This window comes from Epinephelus fuscoguttatus, linkage group LG19 (genome assembly GCF_011397635.1).
Source record: "Epinephelus fuscoguttatus linkage group LG19, E.fuscoguttatus.final_Chr_v1".
Lineage (NCBI taxonomy): Eukaryota > Metazoa > Chordata > Actinopteri > Perciformes > Serranidae > Epinephelus > Epinephelus fuscoguttatus.
In genome coordinates, this window is record NC_064770.1 from 12,445,502 (window position 1) to 12,468,508 (window position 23,007).

Sequence of the window (23,007 nt, forward strand, 5' to 3'; positions counted from 1 at the left end):
TTATTTTTAGCACTTAAATATATGATCCTGGTTGTACTTCCATACTTTTACTTAAGTAGCATTTTTATTCAGAGTTTGTAGTAATGTATAGTTCGAAGGATCTGAATACTATCAAAACACCACTGAATGCAGTGTCGGAAGAAAAACAGGAAAGATGACAGTGATTCAGGGGTGGATGTAAACCATCATGTTAAGACAGTTCTATCTACTGTTGGTTTTGTGCTTGTCACCTCATGCACAATGCAAAGACTTCCTATTTAATAAAATATACAAACATACGCATGCATGTTATCAATGATATATGCGTTTTTCCCCTGTGGCATGCTACAAGAGGAACATTCATCAGGGGCTGGGAAAGTCAACACATGCTGAAAGGAAATTAACTGTGCACCAGCCTGATGCTGAGCAGTGGGGTGAGTGTGACAGTTTCCTAACAACATAAAACAACAGGATGTCCACAAAGACTGGAATTGAGTTTGATATCATCCAAAATAAGAAAAAAAGGCAGCTCACTCCTCAGTGATGGTTATTTGTGACACTATATATGAGCAGCATAAACCCAAGGACAGATAAAGGACACTGTGTTGGAAAATGTGCATCGTACTGATAAATGGGTTGTGTGCTTATCTGTGTAGTTCAATAAAATGTGTCATTTGAACACAGGATTAAAGATAAAAACCTAGAATTGAATGATGATATAATATTTTACAGCCCCTAAAATTTCAATTAAATTCCTGAGGACACTCTGAACACATGTTGCTTGTGTGTTGAGAGGCTACCGCAGGTCTCACCATGTTGTTCTGCCTCTGCTGCTCCTCCATCATAGAGACCTGACTAACAGGGGGCATGCCCACCACCACAGACTGGACACAGGATAGATCAGAGAGAAGGGGGGGTGTGGGGGGGGGGGGAACAGGAGGACAGTGGAGGAAAGGGTTACCAGCAAGGCATGCAGAAACCAGCAGGGGCAGTAAAGGTGTCAACAACAGGCAGTGTGAAAGGGGAAACTGGTGTGGAACCACAGGCACACATGCCAGCACAGAGAGGCTTCACTTACCTGCTGCTGGACGTTGCCGTGGGAGACGGGAATGGGGCCAGGGGGCCTGTTGAGGAAGTTCTGGTTGGGGGCGACCTGGCCTGGCTGCATGGGACCAGCACCGCCCAGCTGCTGCTTGGAAACAGAGAAAAAGTGAAGTAGTAGAAAATATATTTTTTCCCCACAGTGTCATGCTCTTATCACCTTTATTTATTGACTCAGTGTGCAGGCTCCTCACTCTCACCTCTGCTTCACCTCGATATTCATTAACACCTTAAAGTTGCGCAGAACAAATACATTGTGTTTCCTGGTTAGGTTGAGGACTGCAGGGGACTGTGACAACTGCACCACAACAGTCAAAGTAGGGAAGATCGTCAATGTCACTGCGATCTGTTAGTGTTCACATCCACAATCAAGTTCTGTGTATGTAATTTGTATATTCATGTTAATACTGTATGTCTGTTTGAAAATTTTGATCGCAATGAGACTGTTAAAAAAGATTTAAATACATAAATACTCACAAGCCCATAAGTGCATTAAAAGCTTTACTGTTCGCTGTAAATGCTCTTTCTCATATTGGCTCCAAAGAGATCCCTTCTTAAAGCAATTTCAATGTGAGTGATGGGGAGACAAAATCCTTAGTCCTCTATTTGTGTGAAAACATATTCTGGAATTCAGCTGAAGCAAAATATAAGACTTCAGTATAAGACTCCGAATTACACACATCAAATGAGTATTTTCCAAGGTTAAAGTTTTCTTCGTACCAAATTTGCTTTGAATTTTTGCACGAAACGAGGACTGTGGATTTTGTCTCGTCACTTAATGTTTCAATAGGTCAGTTTGAATATCAGCTACTATTGTTACCTTAAATTCATGATGAAAACTCTGGATTTCTTGCATGCCTCCATGGTGAAGGAAGAAAAGCCAAACATTCTCCATGAATTGATGTATATGAACTAGTCATTGTAAAACTATATCAAAACATCCCTGTGTGCTCAAAAAAATTTCCACTTTTTTAACATGCCTCTTTGACTATGTAAGTCTATGGGTAAGTCTACTTTTTGGGCCCGATGGCATCACCTGACCAATGCAACTCTGCTCGAGCAGAGTTCAAACACAAGCGTGTGCCCAAACACGCTGCTTGTGAATGCAAGACTGTACTGCCGTGTTTTAAATGGTAATGTTTCAGCAAAACGCACGTGTTTGGGAAGTACTGAGCAAACGACTGAATAAACGAGACCTGGGTTAAACAGTATGAGCTGTGTGAGAGTTTGTAAATGGATATTTTGATATAGTTTTACTGTTGTTAAAGAGGACCCTGATTATTTCATTACACAAAGAATGTTCACATTTTTGGATTCTGCATTCAACATGGAGGCATGAGAGAAATACAAAGTTTTCTTCACAAATTCAATGAGTAATTAATATATAAATGGTAATTTTTCCAGGTGACATATTCCTTTAAGAGAGATTTAAAAAAAAAAGTAAGAGTCTAAGTCTATTATTTTGATATTCATACATTGCCATAATCAATCCATAATCTGCATTTTCAGTCAACATATTTTCCGCGTATAATGGGTGTTTACTGTGTTAAGAACCTTGAAAGTGTTGGGCTGAAACCCAATATTCACTTTGCACACGAGTGTGCAGATGGGAAGCAAAAACAAACATGGATACGATGACACACCAGTGGAGGTTTTACTTCAAGCACCACCTGGTGAGGTGTTTGCTGTTTTGGATTTCACAGTTAAAAACAAACTGAATGCTTGATGACTAAGGCTGATTGCAAAGTCTGGAGTGGGAAAAGTCATATGCAATATCCATCCGGAGTTAAACGTCGAGTAAAAACAAAGGGAGCAACCTGTTGCTGCTGCTTTACCTGCCAAAATTTTCTGCAAATACACCTGCAAACTAGGTTCTGATTATTCAGAAACATATCACTGAGAACTCTAAAGATACACTCAATGAGCCCATTTCACATTTTATTTGCCTGGTTCTGTACTTAAAGTGGTATTACTGTTGGCGCCGCTGTTGCAAAGACAACTGGATCACTTTCCATTTTCCTCAGAGCCTCGCAACTGCCACAGTTTCCAATTACTTGGTTGTTCCACTATCTGCCATTTCTGCTACTGGTAATAGTAACTGCAAAGAACTTATTAATACACTTTGGTAACTGGTGATAGCTACCAATAGCTAATGGAGAAAACAGAAGCGCTACTCAATTCCCGTTTCAGTTGCGCAATGGCTGACACTTCGTTTGTGCCTTACATGAAGCCTTAACTTTCCTGGGAGATCGTACCCACTGGTGGACAGACCTGCATAGTGAAAACGAGGCTTACAGGCCAGCTCCTACAGGATGTTGTGACATCGCTATCACAACAATTCACACAAATTTAACCAATCCCAGTGAATTCTGTGCATTTTCTTTAACCTTTCCACAAATTTGACCAATCATGGCAGTTTCCTATGAGTTTCTTAATTTTTCTAAGCAGTCTCCGGCACAAAGTTACAAAACTCACCTTGTCTCCGGTTGTGGAGATTCAGACATGTGCGACACAAACGTCTCACATTCACCAACAAAAATTACTGCTAAAGACCAGGCAAGACTATGCCCTGATGTTCTGCACGAAGGCGAAGGTAAATTTGTTTTGCACCACGTGAAACATTGTGGGGGAACACAATGAAAGGCATCTATTGACAAACACTTTTCTACAGCGTTGAAACACTTTAACAGACAAGACAAATCACCTCAACAGAGACTGTTGCATCCAGATATACTGCAAGTGCTGAAAGAATCAAGGTGAGTTAAGTGGTAACGTTGGTGTTGTATAGATCACAAATTCAGAACAGTGTGGTTTTACTCTCACTGAAACAAGTTGCCCTTGATATTTAATGAATTATGTGAAAAATAAAATGAAAAAATTGTTTTGCAATTTTCACTTGCTCCTGCAATTTCATTGAAAAAAATGCCTAAAAACACTGTAACATGGACTGCAATGTTTTACAAAAGCTGTGGTGATATCAGAATATTTAGACTGCAACAATCCCAAAAAAGCCAGAAATCCTGAAGGGACTCCAGGGAACAGGTAGCCAAACTAAATGCAGAGGGTGTCACTATTTTATAGCCAGTGCATTGTGCAAAACAAAAAAAAATGTCTATTTCCACTTTAAAAATCACAATATGAGACTCGAAAACTTTAAAAAAGGCAACATAATAAAGTGTCAGCGGCGCCCCTGAGTTAGCTGTGCTCTGCAGGTACTGTGGTGACTTATGTGTTTTTACTCTGAGGGAGAGACGAGGAGGAATGTGGTGCATTTCAGCCCTTCTCTAAGCACAAATTATTAACAACAGAGAAAAAAATGCAATGGAAAAACACCCTCACCCATCCATCTTGCTGAATCTGAACAAATCACCCTGGGATTGCACTAATGCACGTTGTGTTTTCTGACCAACAGTAACAGTGCAACACACAGCTTTAGGTCTTATGAGGGAACTAACAAAACGGCTGCCTCTTCTGCTCTTCTTCTGTCTGTGATTTATCTCCTGTCTTTAACCCAGTAACCTGTAAAATCCCGGATCACGATTTAGGGCCCACATCGCTTTTTGGAGAGAAATATTCAATTTAGTCTCGCTGTTCACAGAACAAACTGCAATCTGGTTCCTGAAGAATGCCACTCCAGGGCTCTGCTCAGAGAAACCTTAACTACTGGTCCAAATTGAAATTTTAATTACGTTAAGATTGCTGTAGCGCTTCCCTATTAGCAATGCAGCACTGAATATGTGATGATACACAAGAGCCAGGAAAAAAAAAAAATATCTTCATTACAATTTCATGTCTTCTGCCTTCCCTAAATGGCCCGATGCTCCCACACACACGGCTTCAACTTACATATAGGGCTGACGTGCTTTTGCGAAGACATAAAATTAGCAGGGTGAGTAAACAAGCGTTATCACCGCTGATGAGAGCAGACTGCGAGGAGAAATGTAATCTAACTCATGTAAACCCCGACAACAGGCTTCATTTTTAAATGGAGACTCGCTGCTTCTCTGTGACTGGATGCTGCATTGTTTCAGAGCGATGCAGCATCCCTCTGCGCTGGATGCAATAAGCTGGAGTGGAGCCCTGTGATGGAAAAGACAGCTAATCCAGAGGACACATTTTAAATCACCCTGTCTCCAGGGATGAAGATGAGCAGAGAGGGAAAGTGAAATTTCCATGTCATGTGGACATGGCAGCAGCATTTGTAACCTGTAATGAACTCGGAGACAAGAAGTGCTCTACCTTTACTACAGAGGCTGGAGGGAGGGGCCTTGTCTCTGCATTTCCTTATCCTGTCCCTAAAGATTGGTACAAACCACTGCTACTCCATCACTTCTCCTACACGAGTCTCATGCAATGTTAACATCTGGGTAGCCTCAAGTAAAACATTTATATCTAGCCGTGCTGTGCTTTGTTTAAAGCCAAATCTACAACTTTTCACATATTCTGTTTTAATGAAGTTCTCTCACCTTGTTGGTACACAGTGAAATGTCACTAACTCACGAGGTAACATGAATTTATTTTGTGACAGCTGAGATCACATTACACAGCAGGAGTACTGTAAAATAGGACAGGGGCTGCAACTAACAATTATTTTCATTACGGATTAATCTGCTGATTATTTTTCCAATTAATGAAATTTGTAAAAAAAAACTAAAAAAACACCCATCACAGTTTTCCAGAGCCCAAGGCGACATATTCAAATCACTTGTTTTACTTTTTTAGACAAACAACCTAAAATTACCAAAGATATTCGGTTCACTATCACAGAAGACTAAAGAAACTACCAGATCTCATGTTTAGGAAGCTGTAACCAGCAAATCTGAGGTATTCTGGGGGCAATGACCTCAACAATTAATTGCCTACCAAATTTTTTTTTCTGATAAATTTGTATCTCTCTCGATTAATCAACTAATCATTTCAGCTCTAAATATGACACCCACCAACAGCATGGAAAGCAGAGTTGCAACAGCTTAATTTTTAGGGCCGAGCCAAAAGCTTCAAAGCTATAATCACTGCCATGGTATTCGACATCCAAGTCAAGTATTTGAATACTTTGTTTGTGTTTTTTTTCACCTGTAAACTGGTGGATGGAAACTGAAAGGAGGTGGCAAGCATCAGACACAAATAAGGCCAGTGTCTTCAGCGCAGTCATTGAAGCAATTAAATTGACTGTCTGACGAGGAAATGGAACAGGTGAGACAAATTGTGGATGGTTATCCGACGCTGGCAACAGTAGTGAAGCGCTTGCATTGCATTTAGCGAGCGCTCAAACTCGAGGTGTTCCAAGTTATGGTTATCAGGTGGTTGATTAGCAGGTATGAATATAATTGATTACCACTATCCCCCGGTCCCGTCTCATCCAAGCTTTGAATATTTGCGGGTGACTGCCACTTTCAAAGCCCCAAAATGGTATTTGAGGCAACCCCACTAATTTTTTAACAAAAAAGCATTTGCTGGTTTTGTGTTTTTTAAATGTCTTTGTCAAACACGATAATAAACTTAAAAGCATTGAAATTTTTGGACTATTGGTCATATAAAAAAAGGGACAGTATGAAGACATCACCTTGGGCTCTGGGAAATTACACAAGCCATGTTTCACTGTTTTCTGACATCCAATCAAGGAAAAAATGGGCAGATTAGTCAATAATGAAAACAATAACAGTTGCAGGCTGGGTGCAAAATTAACTTTTCTGTCCACTGATGGCTAGTGAATATTCAAATTTTACAAGCCACTCAATAAATGAGCATTGTTTTTTGGTTGATGAGTGGAGCAAATCTACCTGCATATTTGATCAGCATTTGGTGTTTCACCACATTCCACCATAAAGATGAGTGTGATAATTATACTAATTAGACACAATGACAAATTTGAGCTTTAAGATTTGTTTTAGGTTTGTAATTGCACACTTGCCATTTAATTGCACAGGTGTCACTAATAAAGTGGACACTGTATAAACACTACGAACACTGTGTACTGTATAATGACGAGCTTAAAAGCCATTAAGCCTTGAATATTTGTTAACACGGTGTATTTACCGTAAATAATAACCTAGCACAACACACAGTGTTAAGGAGGCAATTTTGTTGATGCTGCAACCAAATCAAACATAAAGAGCGCATATGTATTGCACCTATATTTCCCTCACTTAAGCAGAGATAATGAGGTGGGAGTGTAACAGTCAGCTAATGCTGCAGTAGGAATTTAGCTAATGCTAGCCCCATTAGCCTTTGCTAGAGTGAGAGACGTTAGAAGATACTGGGTGCACTAAATGAAATGTCAATAACAATGCACCTTAATGCTGTAAACAATGCACCTCAATTCCCCGGTGCTCCTCTATAATGCCTGCTCATTATCACCTCCTTTTGGTATCCCCATTCCACACTGAAACCTTCCTCTCCTCCCCACCGGCCCCACTCCCTCCTCCTATCACTGCTCACCGCTCTGTGCTGCTGGACCTGCTTGTGGTTGGTGATGACTTGCCGGATGCCGTTGACGAAGCCGCTCTGGTCGTTGGGGATGAGGCCCATGAATATTCTCTTCTTGGAGGAGTAGAGAAGCATCAGCACTCGCACTTCACACGGCGAAGTCGTGTGGGGGAAGTGGACGCAGCCGGCCTGCAGGGAGAGTCACAGGGCAGTTTCAGACCTTGACATGAGACCCTGCTGTAGTTATGGAATGGGCTCGGGCTTAGGGAAATAACCTACTCCTCAGCTCCTTTGCCCAACCAAACATCGGTTTTATAAATTGAATGCAAATGGTTATTAACTTAATTCATACTGTGCTTTCCCTGGGCTGTAAATCAAATTCAGGCAAAGAGGCAGAGCTCAGCTGGACTGAATACTATTAATGCCTGTGCTATTTCTCAATGGTATTACCTGATTAACAATACAACACACTGACAAAACCCTCATCATTATTCTTGCCTTCTGGAACTGACACAAAACTAAACAACTAAAGGTTTTTGTCTGAACTGATGGCAAAGCATGTTTAACATCATACTGTCTAGCTTGCCTAAATGTATGGCCTGGAACCCCCTCTAGAGTCTTCACCACAGCACTGCAACACAGCCTCATGTTCAGTCCAACTACTGGACGGAGGTGGGACCTGCACTCAGTTGCCACTCATGGAAAATGTATTTAGGCATACTGAATGATGGATAAGTTTTGGGACATGGAGGGAACACACATTTTAATCTCAGGAAATAGAGTGCTTGAAAACTCACAAAGCCATTGGCCATAATGCGGTACAGGCCTTTCAACGACTCCATGTCTTTGTTGGTGAAGAGAAACTGAACCATTCGAGAGTTTCTGAAGAGGTGACCTAAGGTTGTCTGCAGAAAGAGAAGGCGAAAGAGAACTTAGTTATGCATCATTCATAAACGAACAACACTTTCACAAACTAAAACAAAAGCTGAAGAGCGGTCTCACCAGTAGCTGCTGTGGAATCAGCTGCATGATGAGTTTCTGAGGCCACTGGTCTGTGTTTCTGTTTAGAGACACAACAGCTGCAGTAAACTGTGTGCACAAAACAACCCCATCTGTACTACAGATAAAGTACACAGTGTTTGACTGGCTACTCACAGATTTTCCCCTTGGTTAACGTGCACTTGACATGGCAGAGAACGTGTCAGTTTGGTGGTTGAATCCATAGAAGAGGCTTTAGGCTTCTGCGGGAAAAGGGAGAGGGTGAGGGGATACACAAAGAGAAGAGTAAAATTAGACAGTGAGTCTGAGGAACACCTCAAGGAGCACATGGCAAACTTCTTAAAATCCCACAATACAAAAATAAAATAAAATATTGACCCAATAATCAAACCGAAATAAAAAAAAGAACAACAAAGCTGTCAGAAACACCATACTTCCAATTCAACAAGGTAATCGAAGTTTTAAAACGCTACATAAGCAGAGCAAGTACAAGGAGTACAAAAAATGAAACACATATCCTGATCATGCTGAAAGATATACTGTGCAGGATTTTCTTAAAAAAAGTATAGACTTATATATATCCTACTAGCAGTGAGTGGTGTTGTATTTCTCCTCAGAGACTCTGCTCTCTGCCTGTATTTTATTCTTATTTTGCTGCGTTCAGGATGTTCCATGGCACAGCCCTTGGGTGAGGTTGGAATTTTATACAAAGGAAGCAACCATGTGCCAAACCATAAGCAGCACACATCCAAAAGGGAAGCTGCAAAACTTGCGGACATAGCGTGGAAAAACAGAAATATAGTGAGGCGAAACGGCAAGCGACAAAGCTGGGTCTGGCTTTCACTTTTGCTGCCGATACCGTTTATAGACAGTAGCAGACAATTCCTGCTTCATACATTTTTACTATAAAAAATTATGATGATAAGAAAAAATATGTTTGCTTGTAGGGGTGTGCCATATCATCTTGCTCACAATAATACCGGTATAATTTTTAATGTTATGTGAAAAATTCATATTGTGATACTCGTGATATGGACGTACTGTTACCTACGGCAACAACAAGCATGACTGAAAGCAAAATTATACCGCCTGGGTGTCCTTACTGTTTTATGAACACCCATGGACTGTTTAGACTCTTTTAGCAAGTTACCGCTCAGAGGGAACTGATTCAGTGGCTTCTCCGGCAGCAGCACAGCGTCTCTCCCTCTCCTCTCTCACAGGAGTCAGTGTTGTCGAGTGATTTTGTCATAAACCTTTGATTATGACAAATATGTGAGCTGACAAACTGCCAACTTTATGCAATATAGTAGCACAAGTTACAGGACTGAGGACTTAGCACTGCGGTGCTCTTAATGTTTGTGGAAGGTGGACTATTGCATGCAATGTTTCTGTAGGCCTCAGTATGTATAACTTTCTCAGAAGGCTGCTTTGTCACTTTTTGACCCATCTGCCAAAATTAGTGATATTTATTTAAAGTTACCACTAAATTTAAAAATACACATCGATATTGATATAGATATTGATCAGCAGCACTGCCAAATCTTCAAGATAGGGGCGACAAACTTGGTTGCTTAAAGTGCTATCACTCTGCCCATGTAGCAGTTCAATAAATCAGAACTGTACCTTTTTAGGCATACAATGAATGCCATTAATGCCACTAGAAACCTGCATCTTGGTTTAAACAGAGTGGTGGGGGGACTTAAATCACGATGTCAGCCTCAGTGGTCGATGACTGGCATGGCACTGTCCCTCAGCCCAACCCTATTTGACATTATTCTGTTGATCTAAAGGTGGCAGTACGGGGCCCCTTTAAGTTTAGAGTGGACATGTGGCTTGAGGAAACAAATTACTGCAAGGTGAAAAAAAAAGAGTGCTTTTAACACACTTTTAGATAATTCACACCTCCATATTTTTTACTTTGAAAGGGGACTGGATGATGTGTTCTAACTGTCTTAGAATCACAACTCTTACTGTCCCTGAGAAAGCCTACGCCAACATGCTGGAAAGGAGACTCCAAATGTCCAACCTCAGATTCAGGAGTTATTGTGGTCAGTTATTATCTTTCACAGCTAATTATATCAACATAGGAATTATCTACTTTTACACTTTTTTTTTTTTTTTTTTTTTTTAAATCTGGCAAAAGCTTAAACTGCAGACGCACTGCCCACTGCCCAGTTATGGTGGAGCATGGGTTGTTGCTGTGATACATTGAAAGCCATTACTCCTGTGGTGAGCTAAGGATGTCCACAAACTGTCTCTCTCTGGTGGTGCTGTGGGAACAAGCGACTGCTGTGGACACCAAGGAAGACTCAGGACATGCTGGGGGTATTACACCTTCAAACTGGCTTTGAAGCAGCGGGAGGAAATTGCTGACAAAAGCACACGTGAGCTGCCCTGCTCACCCTTTTGTCACCGTGACCCCAATCAGGACAAGCAATTAAAAAACAGATGGATGGATGGACTTTTAAAGAGCTGCAGATAACCTGTTCCTTAGTAAAATGTCAAGAATGAAAGAAAAAAAACGAACTGCTTTCTGAGTGCATCAATGCTGCAATCCCACAGAGAAAACCGCCAGCATGCTTCATCTTCAGGGCCTCAATGCAGGATCAATGATCAATCAATCACATATTAGTCAGGCCCACTGTAGTCCCTGTACTGTCCATTACAAATGTATTGTGCTGGGCTTTCTCTGCAGACAAATGGGTTATATATTTCCAGGGATCGCTAAGGCAGGAATGAAAGAAAGCCTGAGATGTGAAGAGCAACAAAACAATCCTTTTCAAAACCACATTTACCTTAAATTAGTGGCAAATTAAAAAAATAATGTTCTGAAAAGTTACCTCACATTTTAGGCAACAAAAGCTTTCAGGAATTAACAGATTGAAATCCAGCCAAAGCAGAACAAACCATATTGATAACACTGTACTCGGAGCAAGCTCCAGCCAAGTGTGTTGGCATCCCCTTGTGAGAGTTTTTTTTTTTTTTTTTTTTTTTTTTTAAATCAACAACCATTTCTTCAAACGAGTTTTAGTGTCTGTGGTGTAATTCTCCTCAACATTACAGATTACTCCATAGGAGAATCACTTACAGAGCTGAAAGCCTAACGAATGAGCTGGAGGAGGAAATAACAGATTAAGAGCAATATTTCATGCTCCTAATTTGTCCACTCAGGTTGTTTGTGGCTGTGCATGCTCACAGAAAAGATTTAGAGTTTCCCGAGCTTCCCACTCTTATTGCTGTCCATTTAACTGACTTAGATAATTTTGACAAACACAAGAGGGAGGATGAGACTACTGTCAATAGAGGCCATTGATCCGAGTCCGTCCACAAACACAAACACTTGAAGGCCTCATGAGTGTCGCATAAAAGCCATTAACATCCATTTTCCTGGCTCAGCACAGCAACTGCAAACTAAATCGATTTGACCTTGAGCTGAAGCAATAGTGGTAGGCAGTAAAATAATGTGCAATTAATCACACTGTACAACAATCAATGACAGGTGGTTATTAAGACTTACACAACTGATAGGTCCAAGACAGTGATGATGAGAGCAGAATGTGGCTCCCAACTCAAACTCTCACAGTTTACAGCTGAGCTCTCAGGCTGGCAAAGTTAACTAAAACAATAGTTTGACATCTGGGGAACTACGCTTCTTGCTAAAAGTTAGATGAGAGGATCAATAGCACACTCAAATCTGTCAAGTAAATATAAGGCTGGAGCCAGCAGCCGGTAAGATTAGCTTAGCACATAAAGTGCAATAAGGGGTAAACAGCTAGTCTGGCTCTGTCCGAAAGTAACAAAATCCACCCTGCAGCACCCTATAGCTCACTGATTAAAACATTATATCTTGTTCCTGAAGTCCTGTCGTCACAGTGACATTGCCAGGCAACCAGCAGAGACTCTGGGAAGTTGGGGCTCTCTAAAAACACAGGGTTTTATCCAGGGGTGGTTCCTTGTGTCCCACATCCAACAGAGCGTAGTGTGCCTAATGCGCATTCTCAACCGCTTGCATTGGGTCATCTCCTCACCTGTTGGATAAGCTGGCAAAACTGTCACCAAAAAGTTGTTTGTTACCCTTATCTTTACTTCAACCCCAAGATTAAACCTCACGCCTAACTGTAACTTCAAACAGAGATGATATTATTTTTTTGGGGATCATAAATTTGCGTAGATACACTTAGAGTTTTGCTCCCTGTACTGCTGACACGGCTGCAACCGCAACTTACATTAGACTTTTCTGCAGATTTTCAAATTATTTTTACCTGACTGCTAATCTGTATTCTGATATTAATGTAGTATCTGATATTAATGTAGTATCTTGCATCATTAACATTAGATGTCCTGCTGAGACAGAGGCAGACCATCAGTTGCACATAGCCTATAGGTGTAAGACTAAAGATACAATATCATAGGTAGAAATGAACAGTACATTCTGTAAGCCTTTATATTAGTTTGCCTAACTTTAAAAGTTTTAGAAATAATACTAGTTCATACCATGCCACTCTGTCCACCTTCTAATTTTCAAAACGTGCACACAGGTTACCATATAAAGTATTATCACGCACTCGCAGCACAGGCTGAGATGACACAGTCACAAAGCCCACCAAAGCATGCACTGCTACGTCCTGCAAAACCACACGCATCCAGGTGAAACCCCTTGTCTACCAACAAGCTCCCATTAAACCACAACTTGTTTTTACAACTTCCAGATTAAATAAAATATGCCTATTTAACCCTTTCAGATCATATACTCAGCCATATTGTGCACTTATTTAACAAAATATGCCAAAAAAGAAATAATAATTTAATGTAAAAATGCATTTGTTTTCTTATATAAAAAATTTAATTGTTTTCTTCCTGTAAAGCAAAATATGACATGAGCTTACGACCAGTTTCAACCAATACTAGCAATAACATCCACCCATCAATCAACTTTAAGCCACACAAAGCTAAGATTAAGTTAGCAAACAACAGCCTGGTAACATTATGTCAGCGTGTCTTTGTTGCCCAAAATATTGGGGTTACTAGCCCTCTCCAATTTATTCATTTTGAGGAAAGGTGTATCTGTGACAGCTCCTAGTTATGCACAAGACATGTTACAGTGGACTGTTTCAGCAACATTACACTGAGCATATGATGGGCTGTCTTTCTCTCCCTCTCTGTATATACTACTACCCCATCAAAGTACACTGTCGGGCGCTCGCTGCCCACTTTCCAACAATCCAATAAAATTCTTAACATTCAGTTGTCAATACTGTAAGTGATCCTAATTAAACTGTAGGGACACATTGCTTTACTTGACAGCTTTATTTTCAACCATTCAAACTCAGATTTTTTTATTAGGTATTACCTCTTGCCACTCCAGAACACCGGTCCATGCTACAATCTTATTGGCCACACCTTGCTGCTGTCCAATTGGATTTGCAGCGCCTTGAGCTCCAGACACACCAGGCTGTCAAGAAAACAGAAGAGGAGGGGGTAAAGTAATACATAAATATTTCTTATATTCTTATAAAAATAAATAAACTTGTCAATTCAAAGTAAAAAACATAGCCCAATAGATGACTCAGTAATATAAAGCATTTTATTCTGTAAGGCTGATTAAACTGGAACATTAAATATTAGATATGGCAAATTTAAGACAATTTAATCTATACCAACAAGTATGTTATACTACCAGAAAGATGAATTAATGAATGAATTGGAAAACAGAAAAAACATTGACTGTACCCACACTGATTTTCTAGGGAAAAGGGAACATCTTCTGATTTTGATCTGATAGTAGTACTTACATTTAAAATTCATTTTGATATTAGACTTCAGACAGTGTGTTAGTCTGCAAACTCAGCTCTAGGCTACCAGCAGCACGGCATCACAGACTAAAGTCTTGGCTCTCTGATATCTAACTTGAGCAGCGGTACTACATTTGAAAATATCAATATGATTTAAACATTGATAGTTGGGGTGTAACGGTACACAGAAGTCAGGGCTCAGTGCAAGTTCAACACAGACTGAAAAAATGCAAAAGGATATGTTTTTTCATTTATTTTGAACAAACGGCGCAAGTTTCTAAGACAGACAAAATCATCTTGCCGGACTGAGGTAACATTTTGCACACTGGCAACTTTGGTAAACTATTTTCATTATAAAAATGTGGAACACTGCAAACACTTTTGTATTAAACTGTACCGTCATGTCTAATGTGGAGAAAACCTTTGTGTTAGGAGCCTTTGTTTTTAAGGAAGGCCACATGAGTACAGGGCCCAACCTGTCCCAGACCTTTAGTGAACTTGAGACCATGAGAGCAGAGCCATCCTGCCAACAACGTTAGGAATTTTTGTTGTAGAATAACAGTCTTGAGAAGGTCTTCTGTCCATCAATATTTTTTTAATTCAGCAAATGGTCTGCAGAGCACGATAACTGAACTTTTACATTAGCTTTTATATTTTTCTCCTGCCCTTGGGTTGAAGGGCCGTGCCCAGATAGACAACTGTCTCCATCAATGATCTTATTACTTCTGCGCACAGTGCATCTCCCTTTTTCATGCAGTGGCCTATCAGTCAACTGTACTATATTCCTTTTCACAATGGTGGGGAGGGCTGTGTTTCGGTAAAAGTACATCAATAGGATACAGTCATTAGTTATGTTCAACAGCCATAGCACAATAACAGGTAGAATCATTAGTCACATTTGACAGCTTAATGGCAGTTCTGCACTTCATGTCAGTAGTGTATGACTGGATGCATGTGCTGTTAGGTTCTCATCCAAGGATACAAAGTTCACTAAAGGTCTGGGACAGGTTGGGGCCTGTCCTCACATGGCCTTCCTTATAAGACAAAAGCTCTTAACACCAACAGTGATCACTTTACCAAAAGGCAACAGCCTGTAAAAGCATCTCTTATTGATTAATCAATCAATTAGTTAAGCTTGTGAATCTTAGCACACTCCTGCCAAGCCCTTTCATTTTAAACATTTACACTGCACACAGTATAATTTCATATTTTTATTCTAATTTTCTTTTCTATGCACCAAAACACCAAAGCAAATTCCTTGTATGGTAAAACCTACATGGCAATAAACCGGATTCTGCTATGGAATTGGAAAACACAAAATAAAAAGAATAAAAAATAAAACTTGTGCATTAGATGGAGTGTTTCAATTAATTCCACCGTTGCTACATGCCAGTGTAGATGCTGCTTGTGTCAATAATTGTTTTATCCCATTCTGCTTATGCGTCTCAATGCTGCGGGGGAGTTGGGCTCTGGTTTGTTTTTTCCTTGACCTGGTGATCAGCACATCTGGGAGATGTCGTACATTAGCACTTTGGATGTGTTTCCATTCAATAACCCTACAACGGTGAAGCAACACCAACACACCGTCCTTGTCCTCTAGACGACTCTATCGCTGTTGCTGTCGTAGCTGATCAGACACCAGTAGGCAGCTCTTCCGACTCCTGCGTTTCATTTGATCTCACCATAATGTGACTCACATGCCAATCTGTTTGTGGGCTAAATGCGTACAGCTTCAAGTTTACAGGCGGAACTTGCACTTGTGAACATAAGTTCAGCATAAGGTGCATCAGTCTGCATACTGTGTATCCTGCATGCAGCTGCACGCACTGAACCCTTGACAATTTAGCACAAATTCACAAACCTTTACTGCCCTAAGTGATAGTATTTATTTGAAATATTACATTTCATCTCAAAATGTTGGTGGACATCCCTTTCAACCTGACTAAAGTTTGGTTGATGGGATAAATAGTGCAGTTACCTATAGTAGGGCTCAGTAAATAAATTATTGAAAATTCAGTATGGTGTTACTTGATGGACCTACAGGTAAGTATATAGAGCGAGACAAGCTGAATAAGTCCATTATATGTGATCTAATTTGAATTTACAGCAAAAGAGATGGTACACTTCTCCAGCAGCTTGTTTTCCACTACAGAATGTTAATGGCCCTGTAATCTGGGGCTTTGCCTAACCTGAACTTACATGAACCACTAAGGTTCTCGTGTTCTCACTGTGTTTAACAAACAAGGCAGCATAGCATGCATGTCTGATATTTTGAATCAGAACATTACTTACATTATATTAAAAAATTAATTCATTGCATTTTTAAAGGAACAATCAGAATAGTGTTATGAGAAGACTGGCACCACTCACATATGTTTCCATTAAACGTGAAGCTACAGCCCGTTAGCTTAGCACAAAGGCTAGGAGCAGGGGGAAACAGCTATGCTGGCTCAGTCCAAAAGGTAAATTATCTCTGTGTCAACGGTTACACTTTAAATTACAGGTCATTAAGCTCCTATGGTGAAAAACTTACATAAAAAACAACAACAGATGATATGGTATTATTGGTTTTATCTTGATTATCATCACTTACCATGTTGGGCTGCGCTGAAGCCACTGTGGCCTGATTCACGGTGGGTTGCTGTTGAGGTTGTGCCTGCTGCTGCTGATTGGGCACGGGCTGCCCTTGGGGTGGGACTGGCTGCTGCTGATTGGGAGTAACTTGTTGTTGTGGCATCATGGGCTGCGTTGCTGTGGTGACGGTTGTAAGGCTGGGCTGATTGATCTTCACCCCAGCGACTGATGGGATGGTTGGCTGACTGGTGAACGGAGGACCTTGATTGACCATTCCTGGGACTGGAGGAGGCAGAGGGAACACGACAAAAGTCAGAACACATACATTGTTTAAAAACATACAATGTAGATTATGTCCACTGCTAAAAAATATATTCTGGCCTTTACTATTTTTCAGTCACTTTTCATTCATTCATGAGTCTAAAGATCCCGAAATTATAAATCACTCTGGGTAAGAGCATCTTTAAAAATCCAAACATGTAAAAAAGAAAAAGAAAAAAGGATAGCAACATCATCTTTACTGTAAGCAAAACAGTAACAAATACAGTATGCAGACAGAGACACCACAACTAAAAGCTTGGCTAACATAAATTGTTCACAAAAGGCCCACAGAGTCCACTGGTAACTCACAGCGACTCTTCTGGTTGTTGGCTGCGTCCACGGCCATCTGTGCAGCCACCTGAGCAGCAGTCATGGGGGCCGGATTCTGTCAGCGAAAAGATTAAAGGAAGACAATGCTGGGTAAAACGTTTTAGGGAAGGAACATAAACACCACTGTCTGAAACAGAGCCAAAAGCAGGCAGCAGGAATTAGTCTCCAGGCAGCCTTACGCTGTGTGGCTGCTTGCCCATTACCTGATAAGGGTGGGTTGTGTTAATGGGTGGAGGGGGCTGTGAAGCTCCACCAAGAGACTGACTGACAGGCAGCGGCTGAGGAGGGACGACAGGTTTGAGCGGCCCAGGTCCTCCACCTGAGGAAACTGGAGACAGACAGTGGGATGAGCTTAGAGTTTGTATTCAGTTTTGAGATGTAAACTTCACACTGACTCACAGAAAGGTGTAGGAGTCACCATTTGGAATAGCTCACACTGTCTTTATTTACAACTGCTGATGCTACCAGCAACTAAACAATGATTTCACATGATTAACCACATCATCTTACAGTGGAATTTTGAACTTTTGAAAATCTCCTTCAGCAGTTCATACATGTGAAATTAGCAACAGTATTAGTCAGGATGTAATTATAGAAAACAGGCCAAAATGAAGTATCATCAAAATCAGACTGGAGCTTGGAGGAAAGTCTGCTGCTGGTAGAAGAAGGACCTCCGAGAGAAAACGAAGACTAAAAGGGCAATTTAGCACCACACTGAAAAGCACAGACAAAAAAGATGCATGGAAGGAGAACAAACAACACTAACGCCAGCTTTACTCTTGTCAGTCGCAGCCCTGAGGAATGCAAAAAATAAAAAGTGGTGTAGCATCCTATCAAAAGTGTGTCTGGAGAGAAGAAGCTTACAAGAATGCAGTTGCAGAAACTATAAACTACAATATTCTACATGCTGCTGCAAATAACATATAGGTAATTATGAACAATGTTATACTGCACAGGCACTCCAAAACTCCTCTTCCTCTTTCAGAATGTGTTTGCTTGTCTCTGAAAGTAAGATTTATTGAAAGAGTACTTTCAAAACAAAAGTTACAAAATGCTTCACAATACATTTTTGAATTCCGTGTATTGTAGCCATCTGGGATGAGAACTGGCTGCACCAAACAATCTTAAGGTAGACTATGCAGGACTGTCAGTTCCTGTACGTAAAGACGCTCATCAGCAAAGGTAAAAGGAAAAGCTGCCCCCAGATTCACGCTTGATGCCATTTCGCCTCACTATATTTGCATTTTTGCGAAGCTGTGTCTCTTGGATGCCTGTCGCTTATGGTCGGGCATAGGAAGTCAAAGGAATAAGGTCAGTAACTTCCATTATTTAAGCTGCACTGGTTGACTGCTTTGGTCACTTGTGGGCAGACGAGCTCCACAACCAGCTGACAGACACACAGCATTCACAAAGTGCTAGGAGTGTGGCAATTTCAATTCTAAATCTAAAATTGATCAAAATAAGCTTTCGATTTTGATTACTAAAATCAGAAGCAGGATCGGCGATTCTGGTAACCTGCAGCTGCACTTTTCCAGACACTATGGTCACTGCCGGAGTCGGAGATAACAGAGAAACAACAGAACTGGAAAATCCTCCTGTTGCACTGACAGAAAAACTATAATTTACAGGCTAAGCTACACGTGGGTACCAAACACCACCTATGGTAACACAACCAATATGGCAGGACATCATCGCATCATAAACAACCATAAAAAAAACAAATCTACTAGAATCTGGGGACTTTTTGCAGGTGAGAAAACTGTTGTTGTAAAGTAACCTTCTGCCATCTAGTGGCTCTGCTTTTTGTTTTTGTGTTACACAGTTTGTTCCCAATACACTGGTGAAATAAGTCTGTTTTTACATTTCAAATAAATAATTTAAATTTGACTATAGGGCCATAGTGTTGTACTTTTCAGTGTAACAACAGTTATATCACATCTTTTCAAAGAAACATTTGAAAATGTAAATGACAGTTGTCAGGGTGTACATTCAATGATCTGTTGCGTTTTACACATTAAGACTTAATAATCAGCAATCACATCGCCTTCACTGCTGAAAAAACTGGAAAATCAAACTGAAAAGTCTCTTTATCTGCCAGATATTTGACTTTCTGCACCAGCTAGTTGCTGACTTTGTCTGATGCTGAGTGCTTGCTGGGTAGCATACAGTAAAAACAACTACAACAGGGGCATTCCCTAAAGATTAGTAAAGCTGGAGTAATGCCTGTGTGAGTGACAGTTATTTAAGTGCATAAGTTCTGGGTTGTGAAGCAGCTATCCACTGCCACCTGTAGGGTTACATTATAGTAATTATCCTTAATGCTGTAATGAAGGAATTAACTGCTTTGTCTGTAAACCACAAACAAAATTGCTTATTCAAAGATACTGATTACAGCTGAAGGGGCAATAAAAAATACTTCAACTATACACCCATACAGTCTGATGCAATTCTATTTTTTTCAGAAGACATTTAAATGATCTGGACAGCGCAGGTCTGAGCACAGATGGCCCTCACACAAATAAGGATTTAAATGATGTTTCTCACCAGGAAGCGAGATGCCTCTGACCAGGACCATGTGGAAGGGGTCCTGACTGTAGTCTGGATGGGGTTCAACCGCACCTCCTACTGGAGATGCTCGCTCAAACAAAGCCCTTAGGGCAGGAAGTTTCCGTGGGGCCACCACAGAGAAGTGAATTCCTCTCTAAGAAATATGAAAATTAAATACCTTTAATGAAATACATTTTGCATTTTAACCATCAAAAAAAGTAAATAAAATACAAATATAATCCACCCACTCTTGACAATTGAGAAAAATCATATCCTAGCAAAAAATAAAAATAACAATAAAATTATAACTTATCAACACTGATATGATTTCTGAGGTGAAACATTCTTTTTTTAAGTATTTTTGAAATAATGAAATAAATGATTTATAAAATATTTCGATCTGCTTTTATATTTTAACTTCCAAACTTGCCCTGTGCCAGAAAACATCCTTATCCTAGACAAGAATTCACAATTCCAAACAATTGAAAAATGTAATAAAAGACTTCAAAATCTAAAACTGACAGTATGCACTGATAAAATCTGTGTAAAATGTACTTCTATATTCGTTTTGTTTTATTTTCTTTTTGTGAAAATTTGGGCCCTTTAAAGATGTGTCCAAGATTTTTGTCCTTTAGATTTCTACAAAAACATAATTTAATTTGACATATAAGGGGTTAGCTACATCCTAAGGACATTACTTCCTGGTTTCCAAAAGGCGGGGATGCTGCTCAAGTACCTGTGAGCTTTCTGTGTAATAATATTGCTATCAGGTGTGTTTCAACGATAACATGTCAAAATCACAGCCCTTTAAAATCAAAACCAAATGAGAATTATGGTATAAAAATTAATATTTAGATTAACATTAAGTGAACTCTTGGCAACTTTGAAAAATAAAATGGCTACTCACTATGACTGCAGTGAAATTAAAAAATATAAAACTTTTTTCAACTCCAGAAGACTTCATCTCCATCAGACTTGACCCCTGACATCCATTATGTATGCTTTTCAAAAACTAGAAGTAGTAGAATTACCGCCCTACGGTTGTATGCACACCAGTCAAGTTTCTCTTACAATTTACATGCATGTCAGTGAAAACATGGATGCTTCACACCCATTGCCCCCCCGACAAAATAGAAGATCGACCCGAATGCCTCCCCTTCTGTTCCTGAGATATGACGTTGAATGATGGCCAGAAAGTGTTTTATGCAGAATATTATGATGTCACAGTGAAGCTGACCTTTGACCTTTTGGATATAAAATGTCATCACTCCATTGTCTTATCCTATTAGACACTCACAGCGGATGTAGAAACCTCAAAACAGTCGGATGGAAAAACATAAAAACCTCATATTTTGTGAGTTCACACTGACCTTGACCTTTGACCCCACAAAATTCTAATAAGTTTATTCTCCAGTCCAAGTGGACATTTGTGTCAATATATATATATATATATATTCCCTTGAGGTGTTCTAGAGATATTGTGTTCACAAAAACGAGACAGACTTATGGTCACATTGACCTTGAACTTTGACCACCAAAATGTAATCAGTTCATCCTTGAGACTAAGTGAATGTTTTTGCCAAATTTGAAAAAACATCCTGAAGCTGTTTTTGAGATACTGCATCCACAAGAATGAAATGGATGCATGTTGTGTTAAAAGAGGACAAATATTTACTGAAAATCTTGTTAGCAGCTTGTAAAAAAGCAATCACAAGAAAGTGGTATAAGCCAGATCCACAAACACAAGATGACTGGTTGAAAATTATGAACGAAATATATGTTATGGAACAGTTGACTCATAAGATAAGGACTCAAGAAGATCAATGCTGAGAAAAATGAGAGAAATGGACTATCTACTCACCAACAACAGGATGAGGACTACCACACTGATAATATAGAAACAAACTGTAAAGACATGGCAATCTAACATGTTCTTTTTGTAATGTTTGTGTTTATTTGTCTCCTCTTTTGGGAGATCTATGTTACGTTTTCAAAAATGCAATAAAGAAAAAGTATCAAAAAAAAGAATGAGATGGATGCAAGGTCACTGTGACCATGACCTTTGACCACCAAAGTCTAATCTATTCATCGTTGAGTCCAAGTAGACAGTAAATTTTAAGAAATTCTCTCTTTTCTCTCTATTTTTGAATCATCGCATTCACCACAATGAGATGGATGCAAGGTCATGGCCAGCTTGACCTTTGAACCTTGACCACCAAAATCTAATCAGTTCATACTGAGTCCAAGTGAACGTTTGAACCAAATTTGAAAAAATTTCCTCAAGGCATTCTCATGATATCATGACCTTGGCTTTTGACCTATGACCACCAAAAACTAATCCGTTCATTGTTGGGTTCAAGTGGATAACTAAGCCAACTTTGAATAAATTCCCTAAAGGTGTTCTCAAGATATCGGGTTCACAAGGATGGGACGTATGGATGAACGGACATCCCAAAAAAATAAAGCCTCAAGCCATGGCTATCGCTGGTGTGGAGGCATAAAAAAAAACCCTCAATCACTGAGAGGTTGGCCCATTACAAGGTTTAACAGTCAAGAGTGATCTTTTAAAATACATCTTCCCAGCATATTTGAAGAATACTTTTTTTTTTCTCAAAATAAGATTTTGTCCCAGTTCTCAAGAGTGACTGAATGACACAATTAGGTTTGTCATCCCCAGCTGAGTATTTGCTGAAGACAAAATGCAAGTGATGACTCACGTCTCTGATGATTTTGACCAAGTTGTCTGCTGTGCAGCCGGTGTAGCTGACACTCTCCACGGCAGGGAGCAGGTATGGAGGAGAGTTACACAGCAGCACACACACCTTGTGGGTTTGACCTCTGGCAGAAAGAGAGAAAGCAAAAGGCAAAGATTTTCAACTTACTGGGATTTTTTTAAGACTTGAATTTGATGTAAAAATTTGAAGGATTTCCATACAGA

At 39.9% G+C, this 23,007-nt stretch overlaps 1 protein-coding gene across 4 annotated transcripts in view; it reads right to left on the reverse strand.

Annotated features, from left to right (window-relative positions):
- The window catches only part of med25 (mediator complex subunit 25), a 31,243-nt gene that overhangs the window by 6,215 nt on the left and 2,021 nt on the right, over window positions 1–23,007 (reverse strand). For 2 of the 4 annotated variants that reach the window (XM_049561683.1, XM_049561682.1), the window contains 12 exons: window positions 22,787–22,907; window positions 20,067–20,223; window positions 17,726–17,850; window positions 17,502–17,577; window positions 16,891–17,153; window positions 13,856–13,957; window positions 8,662–8,747; window positions 8,509–8,566; window positions 8,304–8,411; window positions 7,519–7,695; window positions 1,058–1,168; window positions 792–863 (listed from right to left, as the gene is read on the reverse strand). In XM_049561683.1, the coding sequence (XP_049417640.1) occupies window positions 792–863; window positions 1,058–1,168; window positions 7,519–7,695; window positions 8,304–8,411; window positions 8,509–8,566; window positions 8,662–8,747; window positions 13,856–13,957; window positions 16,891–17,153; window positions 17,502–17,577; window positions 17,726–17,850; window positions 20,067–20,223; window positions 22,787–22,907 (1,456 nt within the window). The remainder of the gene's footprint in view (window positions 1–791; window positions 864–1,057; window positions 1,169–7,518; window positions 7,696–8,303; window positions 8,412–8,508; window positions 8,567–8,661; window positions 8,748–13,855; window positions 13,958–16,890; window positions 17,154–17,501; window positions 17,578–17,725; window positions 17,851–20,066; window positions 20,224–22,786; window positions 22,908–23,007) is intronic. The other 2 variants (XM_049561684.1, XM_049561685.1) reach the window with 2 other exon arrangements.